Genomic DNA, 13,596 nt, shown 5'->3' on the forward strand with positions numbered 1-13,596 from the left:
CTGGAAACTGCAGCTAATATATCTTAGATTTGACTGTTATAAAAGCGAAACTGTGAATGTGCTTTTAAATCACAACACGTGCCCTTCAAATGAAGCCATTTCTTGCCCTTCAAATGAAGCCATCCTAGTTGAGGGCAGTATATAGCAGCCAGCATCACCGTCAGAATTCAGATCAATTCACAGATAGCACTATTGTTGCATCACTGCAGCACATTCATGGCTGATGTCACACAGCTGCAACTGGGCTATTATAGAAGACATGATACATCATGGGTGGGAACCCACAGTTTACAGCTGCTGACATAATGTCACAATCTCTCTTCCATTAGTGTTTTGCCAGCGGGTGTTATGGGGGTTGCTGACATTTGGTTTTGAATAGATGGCCAAAAAAATCTAGGCTTTGCTGGTTTAATTTTTTTTTTTTTTTAATATGTATTTAAAATTGTGTGGGGAACACATGCAGATCTCTGGTGCCAAAAGGCAGATTTTTATCAATAAAATTTTGTACACAGCCCAAAGCCTATAAGTGGCCTTCATTGTCATAGTTAATTGGAATGAGAAGCCATATTCCCATTGCAACAGGATTACTGGACTGATCACATTAGCATGTTGTGATGAATTGGAATTCACCACCACCCAGCTAGTTTGAGTGCCATCAACAGTTGAGCTGGAGCTCCCTCTCCTTCTAGCATATGTAGTGGGTTAAAGTACCCAATACTTTTAAACAGTGCATCTTTATGCATCAGTGATTTTCCTTTAGAGACAAAATCTTTGTTACAGTTTAAATTAAAGATGTGTGAACACAACTTGCTAATGTTTGATGTTAGAGGAACATTCTTCTTTGGGCAGGAAGAGTTTACATTTAATGCCAAATGATGCAATTCTAAACATAAGTGTATTCTCTTGTCACATTTAACACTGATTTGCTGGCTTTCTGAACAGAATCCCAATTAAGATGGAAAAGGTCAGTGATCTTACTCCACTCTGAGATTTCATTTTGTATTTGTACTGTTGGCTTTTTTATCTTTCACAAAGAGCTTAGTTCCAAAGAACGCTTCCCCTTTGCCAGAATTCCGCATGATCTTGCCTTCAAGGAAATGTGTCCATTTTTAGCAGGCTAGGAGAGACCTTTTTTAAAGCAGATTTCTGGTAACAGTAATATTAACCCATTAAATGTGAACACAAGTCAATCTTGGTTCGAATCATAATGGCTGTATTTCACTTGTGCTTATTCTGAATGGAATTCAGTATTTGTGCTTTTGGGGGAATTAGTCATTTGCTCTATGCAAGCAAATAATCTGCATCACACAGATTACTCCTTGCTTGATGTTTGAATATCAGTTGCTTCTTAATTCGTGTTGTAATATTTGTTTAAAAAATATGAAAATTGAATTAATGTCTCACTACAACATTCTGTCATTTTTTCTGATAAATGGAGAGAAATCTTTGCACAAATTTTAGTTTGCACAATAATTTGTACTGCAACATCTTTTTCTTTTTGGGTTGTTGTTGAACAGTTGTGCATATGGTAGCAGAAGAATATCACTAAAACAAGTCTTAATTGACAAGACATTTCAATAAAATACCTTAGTTTTCATTTCTTTACCTCACTCCCACTTTCTCTTTTGGAAAAGCACCAGCTACTGCTGTACTGCAGGGTAGCATATATGTAAATATAGAACCAGTCACTGAAGTGCTATTTTCTTTACTTCTCTCCTGGTTTTGTTATAGCTGTTCCTTTCATTCAGATTTTTTTTAGGAAGAAGGTAGAGAAAAAGATGGAGTTGTTGAATTGTTTCATATAATGACTGCTGTACTCCCTGCCCTATTTCTGGTCCCATTTAAGGTCATGGGGGAGGGTTCCAGCTGTCACAATCTTAGAGATGCCATGTTCTGGACTTTGAGAAATTTAAATACTTGTTGGAGGTTTGCAGGGAGGCAAGGCAGGGATTGCAGATAACCAAAAGCAGTTCTTCATTTGCAGATTCAGAATTCGCATGTTATTTTATCATATGTTGTTTCTGTCTAATTCTTGAGGATACTTGTTTTACAGTATAGCTTAGTCTTTTTTTTTTTTCTAGCACTTGCCTTTTTTTTTTTTTATAGTTCTGCCAGACTCTCTCTCTTAGCTCCCCATTTGAGCACATGAAATCATGGATGCTGTGTATAAGATAGTATTCTTATGACCATCATGGGAGTAAAAATGCTGCAAACTTATTAACCAAACTTGTATTTGGTTAGTCTAATTTTGAATTATTTAAGAGACTATACTGCAGCATCAAAATTCAGTTCCAACTTAATCTACTTTCCACTGAGTTTCTACTGCTAAACAGAAATGCCAAGTTTTCAAAATCACTGTAGATTGAGGGAAGTCTGGAAAAACTTAATCGCTGCTGCTAACTGGCTTTGGTGTCTCTTTTTTACCATGCTGTGGGCTCATTTGTGGTTTTTTTAAAGTGTATTTTCATTTCTTCATACCTAATATTATTTTGCAGGGAGTTATTTCTTCAGAAATACTAAATCATAGCTCAGAATATGTGAAGTTCTTGACTAGTTTCATGCCTTATGGTCTGCACAATCTGTAGACACTAGGTTTTAAATGTTCTTTGGTAAGATAAAGTGAAACAAAAAGCACTTGAGAATTCTCACGTTTGTGGTTAAACCCTTTCCAAAACAGAATTGAAAGAAGCTTTTTCTTTGCTGCTCTTCTGCCAGAAAGTATGGCTCATTACTTGGGAAGCCTATTTCTTTGTTAAAATGGGTAATATTAAAACAGACTTTGCCAGCGCAGCTGTACAAAGGAGGGATAAAGCAGTGTGCTGAAGGATGTTAGTATATCGTGACATAAGTGGTGGGATTCAGTTCCATCCTCCAGGGTCCCTTAACAAAACCGCTTACACCTTATATGAACCAATGTTGTAATAATTCTTTAAAATAAATAGGTGCTTAAACATCTAGTCAATGTGGAAGCTAAGTATTTTTCTTCTGAATTACTCTTACTTGTTTCTCATAATCTCTGAAATAATTTGCATTCTTCTCTTTTTTATATGATAACATACAACTGTACTGTGAAACCTTATGGCAAGTTGTGTGTGTCACACAATTTCAGTGATTAAAAATACTATGATTGGCTGCACTTACCAGAAGTTTTTCAGGATACATCATTTTTATTTGTGTTGGGACAGTACGTTTGTTTGGAAATTGCTTGTCTCCTGTTACGTCTTACAACAATGTTGGCCCAGGAAAGATTCCACTGGGAATGTTGAAATTTTGGACACCACATTGTTGCATAGTTTTCGCACTGTTACTCTGCTTTAAATCTATTGCAGCTATACAACTTAGAGGAGGGGAGTGTTGGAGTTTGCAGTTGTTTTCACTAAAACCTTAATGAGAATTAAATTATGGAAGCAAAGCAGAAGAAATACTAGGACTGTCTAGTGTATTATGGGAGATGGCTTCTGCAAATAAGTGTCCATTGCATGAATTCCCTTGAAAGAGTATGCTGTGTCCCTGCAGGATGTACACAGTTACTTTACTGATTCCTTTACTACCTACAGATTCTTAAGCAGATTCTGATCAGTTTGATTCATTTGCTGTTTCCACCTAGGCTGGACTTTGGCGAGTGCTTTAAACCAGCAAAAGTAATCCCTGCCACCAGAACAAGGGACTCTTCTGCCTGCACCATCGTTTTTCCCTGGTGCTGGCATAGGATGTTTAGGGAGGGCTCTGTGGTGAGTGGCATAGGATGTTTAGGGAGGGCTCTGTGGTGAGGTGATCAGAAAAATCATTGTATTTAATTCCAATCACAGTTTCCCACGGACTCTGACAGTACAAAGGGCCTGGGATGTGCAACAGAGGTAAGAAACCGTGGGTTTGGCAGTAGCAGAAAGCAGGATCCATCACAATGGTCTGTCTTGCTTTTGATGCATTTATCTGATTTTTTATCTGAATTAGCATATGGTAAGGCTAGAATGTTTATGGAAGCTGTCTAGCAATCTGTGAGTGCAGGTTTTTCTTCACTCTTAGAAGAAAAGAAAAAAAGGGGATAAAAAAGATTATCTCACAAAAAAATAGAAAAAGGGGGGCAAAGACCACAAACTGTTTTTTGTCATAAGGCAATTAAACAATTCTAGATATGCAGTGCAAACTTAATGCTGACATTAATTTGGAAGTGTTGGTTTTTCAAAATCAAGTTCAAACAAGTTTAAGCTGAGGTCATGTTTGAGCATGATACAAGCTGGAAAGAAGCACTTAGCGTGATTCTTTTTTAATTTTTTAAATATTCGAACATTCAAGGGGTTTCGTTACGTTCCCTGTTACCTTTTAGTATTGGTAGATTAGAAGTTTCCATGATTTCCATGTTTTCTTATCTGTGTACACCATGCAACATCTGCTGAACTTTATATCCATCATAGCCTTTGCTGTAGTTAGCATCAGTTGTACCTGTAGATTGGGTAATGCAGTCCATTCCCTCTTGTACATGGAAGTACATCTAGAGGGTTTTCTCTACAAAATTTTTTTTAGTGATTCTTTCTACTGAGATTTTTAATTACTGGTTATTTACCCATAGTAGCTCATGGCTTGCTCTAAGCATTGAGGTAGACCTAGAGTCAGTTGTAGCTGCACTTGAAGTGACCTCTTTTCCTTGGGCAACCTAGAGCAGCACACACTGGAGCAGAGGTAGGCAGTATATCTCTGAAGAGAGCTTCTTTACTCTGGAAAAGCTCATTTTTTAGAAAAAAAAAAAAAAGTCAGACAACACATGACCTATCTGTATTTGACAGTTTTAAAAAAGTAATCTGTATTGGATGGTTCCTTCATGGAATAAAGATACAGAAATTACTCTGTCAGTTTATTGTATATGTTTTGGAATGGCAGCTTCCTATCCTCTTATGCTGTTGAGGAGAAATGGAAATTCAAAACAAAGAAAAAATAACAATTAAATTGGAATTATTTTTTTTAATTATTCATGATGCTGATTCAGGTTAGATGGGTTTATACAATGAACATCTGCCCTCCCTTAAAAATGTAAAGGTGAAGTATTGGTTTATTAAACAGGCAGTATCTCTATAAGAACTCCCTGCTGACACAGGGCACTCTTGATGTGAGCATAACTCCTCTCATGAGTGTGTTAGAGAGCAGGAGATGTTAGTGTGTGTTTGTGAGAACTGTCCTTTGGCATTTATAAGCAAGAGCTTTCCTTGACCTTTAAAGAAGAAAGAACCTTTTGCAACTGCATTATTTATCACAGTGCAGCTTTTTCTCTTGAAGGAGAGTCATACTGATGGGAATTGTATATATATAGACTGGTAATTGGAACTGGCTAAGAAAAAACACTGATTCTTCAAATGCAAACATTTGGTAGAAGTTTTGGTTAAACTTTTGTCTATTGCCAAGCAAAAAATTTATGATTACAAAGAAACACTAAACCTTACTGCTGGCAGCAAGCAGACCATTTCTCTGCAGCTGGGAAGACCCTTTATTGAAAATCCTTCCATTGCTGGGTTGAGATTACAGGCTTGAACTGGTATGTCTGTCTCGCAGAAGGAGGGAATGCTTTGGCTAGAGTATAGAAGGCCTGTCTAAGGTGTGTGCATCATGTTTCCCCTGTTAGAACTATTACCTATAAATATGTGTGTATCTATTGAAAGTATATCTTTTAGACCAAAATTTGAGGCTGACATTTCCACGTGTCAGAGAATACCTCTAGGAGTGAGCTGTGAGAAAAGTACTTTGTGAGTCTTTTCATTACAGCACTGCTCACCCAATACCAACTCCATAATCTAAACATGGTCCTGGAACAGATATTTGAAGCTTTCAGCATCTTAAGCTAGCTTCCTTTAAGCATAAGGCAGTTCAGGATATGAAAGTGTGACTATGAAAGAAGTGTTGCACCTGGCTCTCTTTTTCTCATTGTGGCTGTAAGATTTTAAAAGATGTTGATTTACTTCATGTGTGAAGTGAGTCACTTCATAATCTTGGAAGTTTTGCAGGCAGGACAGCGAAACTGATTGCTGTCCAGCTGTTCTGCTGTGTGACTGCAAATATACAGACAATACTTGTCCTCATGAAGTTTTAAGATAGCTTTACTGAATGTTTCTTTTTTCCCTCCCTTCAGATTTGTCACGGAACAGACTGTCAGAGCTTCCAGCAGAAGCATGTCACTTTGTCTCCCTTGAGAGTCTTAATTTGTACCAGAACTGCATTCGATATATCCCAGAGGCTGTTTTGAACTTACAGTCTTTAACTTTTCTAAATATCAGGTAATGATTGTCTTAGAAATTTTGATTTAGCATCAGTAGTCTAGGTTTATAAATGTTGATGCATCCATAAGTAATGCTAAAATGGTGTGTAATCATCATGTTATGTTGTTATATTGTATGTCACCGAATCAAAGCAACCTGAACCAGTCTTACCCACTTAGGTGGATCAGGGAACATGAGAATTAAGCGGCAGCTTGTAGAAGTAGACTATGAAGAAGAGAGCTAATTCCAACTGAAAGGACTCACAAAATAAATTCCAGTAAATTTTCATGTGGAATACAGGCAGACTGAAAAGAGATGATAGAGCTTTTGGATAGTCTTTACAATTGAGCTCTCAGCAGCTGAATAAGATTTATGCAGTTTCTCTTTATCTTCACTGTACTGGTGGCTTTTAAAGATCTTTCAAGTGTTAACACTTCTCTGCCAGCATTTAAAGCTAATTGCTGCAACTTAGCCTGTTGACGAAACTAAACTGTACAGCATCCTTCATTTGTAGAAGGTCTTATAAGAGGTGGGGAAAGTCCCTTGTTACAAATTGGCAGTGATATCAATCCAGAAAAACTTCAGGCTGTTTCCTTCTGGTGTTATACTTTTGCCAATGTAGTATGCTTATGCTTCTTTATTTTCTTTTTTTTACCGATGGTGAGAATTGTAGGAATAGGATATGAATCAGATAAGGGTTTCCTATTGCTATGATCTCTAGTAGTTGCAGTGCAGTTGTTATCCTTTTTAAAGCTGCTGTTGGTTCACCTACTGCTCAGAACATTTTTTTTTTTGCTTTAATAGCAGAGAAATCTGGGTTTCAATCATGAAAAACACAGCAGCATATTTTGCTAAATGTCAACGTCTGACCAAAGCCTGATTTAAGATCCTAATAACTTTCTAATCCTCCAGTCACTGCTCCTTGCTATGTTTTGGATTTTAAAGGGAATCTTTGTCTTTTACAATCCATTCTCATCCTACCTGATTCTCAGCTGAGGTTACAGTCCAGTCATACGACCTCAAATTTGCTTTATCTGGAGTTTATTATAAAATGTCCAAGACTGGACTTTGGAATAGTGAAATCCAGCATATGATCCTTGATCCACATGACTTACTCAATTGGAAATATACTTTAAATATTCAGTAAGTAAAGACTTTCTCTGTAGCATTTGGTAGGTGCTGATCTGCAGTACTGTCTATCAGAAATACTTTTGCACTCTGTTAAAATATACACATTTGTGACAAGGTGGGGGGCAGTTGTCAGAAGCACCTGAAAGGACACAAAAATATATTCCCCAGCACTAAATTTAAAAGTATCTGATCAGGCTTGGTACTTGATATTCAGAGTTTGTTCACACATAACTAGATAAAGCCAATAATGAAGAACAACTTCATGGAACCACTTTTATAGTAATTAGAAAAAAAATCAGTTGATCATCTAAACAGATGTTAGAAGGATTCATATATCTATATAAAAGTATATTCATATATATGAGTGTGCTTTTTGCATGTCTTTCATTGCATTAAAATGTGAGATGTTTTCTCATTAGAGTTCTGATGATTTTGTTTTCTTTCTGTCCAAAAAGTCGAAACCAGCTTTCAACATTGCCAGTACACCTCTGTAGTCTACCACTAAAAGTTTTGATAGCGAGTAATAATAAGCTGGTTTCAATACCTGAAGAAATTGGACAGCTCAGACAGCTGACAGAGCTTGTGAGTATACAGTTATTTTTTAACTATTACTATTCAGTCTTTAACTTTTAATTGATATGTTTAATAGGTTTGGAGGTACTTCAGAAGAAACAACACTTTTTAAAAATAATTAGGATGCTATTTGGACATATGCAAGATCAACATCCTGTTTCTCATTCTGCTGAGAATTTTGCAGTTGTAAACTAGGCAATTGTAGGCAATGGCAAGTTATTTAAATCTGCTCTTAGCCTAAGGAAGATTTCTATCTGCCATAGTATCTTCAGCTATGTTTTGACTTTGTATAGAGGTGTTAGAAAAAGGATTTTTAAAAAAAATTTACTTGAGGGAAAGATGCACTGGAGAGCAAATTATCCATGTCAATTTAATTAAGAGTCTTTCCTGGTTTTGAAAGGAAGGCTGGATGGAATTAGAACTCTTCATGCATTTGTTTCTGTCAAAAAAGCTTTTATGTAGCAAGTTGTGTTGTCTCAAATAATATGGAGTAATTTGAATGAGATAACTTCAAATAAACTTCTGCATATAAATGCTTAATCTTTTAAAGCTTTTATTCCCCATGTAGCTAGAATGAGAATAATGCTTCATGTCAGCAATGATATTTAATGAATGTAAGGATCCAGGGTGTCACATAAATAGTTGTCTTTTTCTTTCAATCCTTAAATAAAGCTCTACATATTTTACCTACAGAGGCTTATCAGTCAATGGTAACTCATTCTGTGTTGTACTCTTGCTTTGTAGGATGTGAGCTGTAATGAAATACAGACAATACCTCCACAGATTGGCAATTTAGAATCCTTGCGGGACCTAAATGTCAGAAGAAATAATTTGGTGCGTTTACCTGAAGGTGAGATAAAGGCTGTCAGTTATAACAGCAGAAACTTCCAGTACTACTTTATTTTCAGTGCCTTTCTCTTTCCCCAAGAGCTAGAAGCAGCATCCTTAATTCTTTTATAAAACACATATTTTTATACTGTTGCTTTTTTTATACCCTTTTAATCAGCTGAATTGTATATTTATTTTCTATCTCCAGAGCTTGCTGAGTTGCCTTTGATTCGATTAGATTTCTCCTGCAATAAAATAACAACAATACCAGTTTGTTATAGGAACCTCAGACATCTGCAGACCATCATGTTAGAGAACAACCCTCTCCAGTCACCCCCTGCACAGGTAAACTCCTAGGAATTCAGATGACTGGTTCAACTAAAAAGGGCAGAACGAAGTTAAAAGCTGAAGGATTATGTTACAAACTTTATTTAAGAACAAGAGGACTTTAACACTTTTAGACAGCACAATTTATTTAAATATACAGCACAACTTGAAAAATCCCTTTTTCTTCTCTTTACTGTATTAGGAGTCTCACCTATGGGGTGTTACTAAGAATTCCACTGTTAGCATTGTACTAATGTTAGCTGAACATTTCTACTTTCAGTGTAGGAGAGAGGAAGCTGATTTTTTGCCACCAAGATGTCAAAATTTTGAGAGGCCTCAGTACTGCTGTGTGCGATTCACTTTGTGGCAGTGCTCAAACTGGCCTTTGAGCTAGAAGCTGCAATATGGATAGTGACTAATTTGATTTTTACTGTGGGTATATAAGCCCGTGAGTATTACAGGTTCTACTGCGACCTGCTGCTTCTGAGTCAAGAGTGGCACTTGCAAAGACCTGTAGTCTCAGTAGGGTTTTGCCTCCCTTTTGAAAGCAGACAGCTGTTACTGGCTTCATTCACTTTAAATTTGGGCTTGCTTTGGCAGTCTGCCACTGCCATTCAGAGCTGGGCATGGGTGGGATGTATCTGTTCTGATGCCAAGGGTATAAATTCTAGTACTTGTAAATGCTTATGTCTTGTTTGTGTGATGAAATTTCAGCATCCAGCTGACAAAGTTGCATGCAGACCAGATGTGCTTGGAGGACAGCTTACATGGGCGTCCTGTGATGTTCCACTATAGCTTTTTCTAAAATGCAGTGAGATTAGAAGAAAAGGTGCATTGGTTTACATAAATGTGCTAATTTATTACTCTCAGCTACAAGTTAAATGTCTGTAGGGTACTTGGAAAATGTATTGTCAAAATATACTTATGTAATTTTTTTTTTTTAAGATATGTATAAAAGGAAAAATTCACATATTTAAATACCTGAACATAGAAGCATGCAAGATAGCTCCAGACTTGCCTGACTATGATAGGAGACCCATGGGATTTGGATCTTGGTAAGTTTGGCACAGTCCTGGTTTTGATGATGTTAAGGAAACTTTTATCTTAAAACTTTTTTTAAAAATTTTTAAAACTGTCCTTATTTTGTAAAGAAATAGATCCAAGGATTCTTCTTTGGTAAGTGCATTGATGGAGGTGACTTTGAAGAATATCACTGGTGTTATCTTGTGGTGTACTCTAACAAGGTACCACTATTTAAGAATCAAGGAGCAGGTCAGAAGAAAACGTGGGCAATATCATATGAAAGGCAGTGTTAGAGTTCATACACAGTAAGCAAAGAGTATTGGTATCTCCATAGTACAGGGGGCATGCTCCTGTGTTGTTAACATGTGTGTTCAGTTTATAAGATCTTAATATTTTCCACACACTTAACTGAAGTATAGCCCTGCTGTGATTTTTAACCTTTTGTACAGAATTTTACAAGTGCTGTGCTCAAGCCACAGGTGTAAATGCTGATCTCCACCCCATTAGTAAACTGTTATTTTTGGCAAGCTTTCAGTTGGCACTATTGCTTAGCATTGTAACACAAATATTGGAACAGTCAGCCATATCAGCTGCTAAATTAAGATGTCTAGAGAAAAGCAGGAGTTAAGATTTATTTCTGTTACATGATATGGAAGAAAGGGAGTTGGTGAAGTATGAAGCTAAATATATATAAAAATTACCTCAGTCATCTTGAAGGTGGTAATAAGGTGTGGAGGAGTAAGTTGCTAAAGGATGTACTGCTGTCTTAGCAGCAGTAAATCAGATCAGAGAGCCTGACAATAAATCATCATGAGTCAGATTTGTGAAGAAGAATTTGCTGAGGGACTAAGTGATTCCTCATCAGCACTGAATGTCTTAAATTATTTTTCTAGATGAGGTCAACATATAAGCATTTTATGAGTGTTACTCAGTTTCCTAGAGTATAAGCTGTTGCAGATGGTTTCTGCATAATACTGAGGATACTGTCCTGTTACTGAAAAGGAAAGGCTCTAAGTGATAAAATGTCATGATCTCTTTATCTCTAGCATAGTTTAAGGTAAATTCCAACAAAATCAGTGGGCTATGTGCTTTCTGATTTATTGTTGTTTGTAGTTGTATATTACTATGGAAGTCTTCATTAATCGCTTTTGTGAAACTAGAAGGAACACAGGAACTAGAATGTATTTTGATCATGGCTTGGAATTGTGAATGTAAAAACAAGCGCAGAACTGGTTGACGATGCTTTCTCTATAGAGTTGCTTCCAGACTCAGCTGTATGAAATGAGCTTCAGCTGGCTTTCCTTTAGCTGTTCTTCTATCCCAGGAGGAGATAAGAGTTGATGATAGAATTATTTGTTGTTAGCATGCTGTTGAGGGCATTTAGTGTTGCAGATGATTTCTCCTGTCTTCAAGTACTTATGGAAGAACTGTCATGGACAGTTCGTACTAGGAAAATGGTAGAATCATCCAGTGGAAGAGACGATCCCAAATTATTGTATTTTTCTGGAATTTAGGATGAGAGAAATAAAAGCATTCAACTACAATATAGTTAATGTTTCCAGGCAAGTCACAAGAGCTCTTTGTTATCTTCAGAGGTGACCAATATAACTGTTAGTTGGTACACCTAGACTTTGTTGCTGTTTTGTTGGATAAGCTAGGTGGAACACCATGGAAGTTAAGATTCTGAAACCGAGTGGTAGAAATTCCTGAAGTTTAAGGAAGTTTGAGTTGTGCTGTCAGTTCACTCTTGACAAAACATTTTTTAATAACAAAGTTGTTAATACTGCCAATAAAGCAAGATACTCTGAAACATTATGACAGAAAGTGTGGTTTGGAGGTTGTAGTGCAGCTAATTATTTGATTTAGCTTTGTCAAATTACATCAAACTGTCTTAACAGAGTGAAATCTTGTATGTTACGGTCCTTTTCTAAACATGAGATATGTGAAATCTACCTTGCAGGAAGTGTTGATCTGCTGCAGCTACTTCTTTCATTTGCAACATTGAAGTTCAGAGTAGCTCAAGGTGGTGCTGGAGTGAATGTGAGAGGAGGCAGAACTGCTGAAGCTGTGTAGTGATTCTTTTAGCAAGAGGCAGGCTGGTGTAGTCTAGAGTTGGAAGGTTTAAAATATGAAATACTCATGCGTGAACCAGTGTAGTTGGATATTGTGGGACTTGGGCAACTGTTCTTTCTTACAGGAGGTAAAATACATGTTTGTTTTAGTGTGGCTTTGGATCTGTGTCTTTGACATGTTGGCAAGTATTGACTTTCTTGTGGCTGTTGGCCTTACCAGGCGTTTAGCTTCTCATCCTTTGATTTCAAGCCTTACATAGCTTCCCGGGTAAGTTGTAGTTGCTCCAAAATGCTCTGATCTATCCAAATGCCTCATGTTGTTCCTTGTAGCTTGTTGGTCAGGGAGGAATAAAAATCTTAAGTCTCAACTGATTTCAGGATGGCTGCTGTATGATTATAAATGTGTAAAGTGTGCAGCGTTCAATACCCGTTTGGGGAGACAGAGCAGCTTTCACGTCAAAAAGAGAAGAGTTCTGGGAACAGTGATTATGAATTTTTGAGCTTGCAGATAACCTCAGTGTTAGATGTATAGCTTTTCAAAATCTCCAACTGAAAAGAAAGGTTAAAAGAAGAACATTTGTATCAAAACACTTCCCCATTTTTGAGAGGTAACCAAATAGTCATTTTGATGCTCTTCAATTTGCAATAATTGTTCAACTTACAACAGGGTTCTCAGGAGGTTCTGAAAATATTGATGCATTTAAAATGGAATTATACTGCAGGTAGATTTTTCTTTTCTGTGACCCATGTTTTAAATCCAGTATTTAAGTACTGTGAACTGTTAGCATAAGTATAGTCCTATTGTCCGTGATTCATGTTAATAGTCCTTTAACTGCACTGGGCCATTTCATGGTCATTCTTTTTCTTCCCCATCCAAAAGAAGTAGTTCTTTTTTCTTTGTAGGGGTTTATTATATGGATGATCTTTTTGTTCAAATACAGGGCTGTAAAGGTGGAACTCTCGACTTAATCAAAACTCTGTACAGACACAAGAGCTTGTCTTTTGGTGTACATCTGCACAGAAGCAGATAGATAGCCTGATCTTTCTCATCTGTAGCTCTTCATTCCTCCTCTTAGTTTTTTTTCTATTTTATGTCTCTCTGAAAATTAAAATACCCCAGGATAAGTCTGTCACTGTTCTACAAAGTCCCACACACACATACGGTGCTGCATTATTATTATTATTAATAATAATAATAATAATAATAATAATAATAATAATAAATATTCCCTGAAAGAGGGTTTTCAAAGGGAGCAACAACTTGAGAGCAATACCAGTGAGAAAATGACCTACAATTTAGTTATGATGGGGTGAAGCAATTAGCTTCTTGAAATTTGTTCTTCCTTGTTCATTATGTAGTAATTACTGCTGCAGTTCTCCCTGAGGCATCAAGTGCC

The 13,596-nt window shown here is 36.8% G+C and overlaps 1 protein-coding gene across 16 annotated transcripts in view; it reads left to right on the top strand.

The window, feature by feature from the left end:
* LRCH3 (leucine rich repeats and calponin homology domain containing 3) overlaps window positions 1-13,596 on the top strand; it is a 69,081-nt gene that overhangs the window by 22,101 nt on the left and 33,384 nt on the right. For all 16 annotated transcript variants that reach the window (XM_074912170.1, XM_074912168.1, XM_074912182.1 and 13 more), the window contains exons 2-6: window positions 6,119-6,263; window positions 7,832-7,958; window positions 8,694-8,799; window positions 8,986-9,122; window positions 10,050-10,159. In XM_074912170.1, coding sequence (XP_074768271.1) covers window positions 6,119-6,263; window positions 7,832-7,958; window positions 8,694-8,799; window positions 8,986-9,122; window positions 10,050-10,159 — 625 coding nt within the window. The remainder of the gene's footprint in view (window positions 1-6,118; window positions 6,264-7,831; window positions 7,959-8,693; window positions 8,800-8,985; window positions 9,123-10,049; window positions 10,160-13,596) is intronic.

The sequence above is a fragment of the Athene noctua genome, chromosome 8 (assembly GCF_965140245.1).
Source record: "Athene noctua chromosome 8, bAthNoc1.hap1.1, whole genome shotgun sequence".
Lineage (NCBI taxonomy): Eukaryota > Metazoa > Chordata > Aves > Strigiformes > Strigidae > Athene > Athene noctua.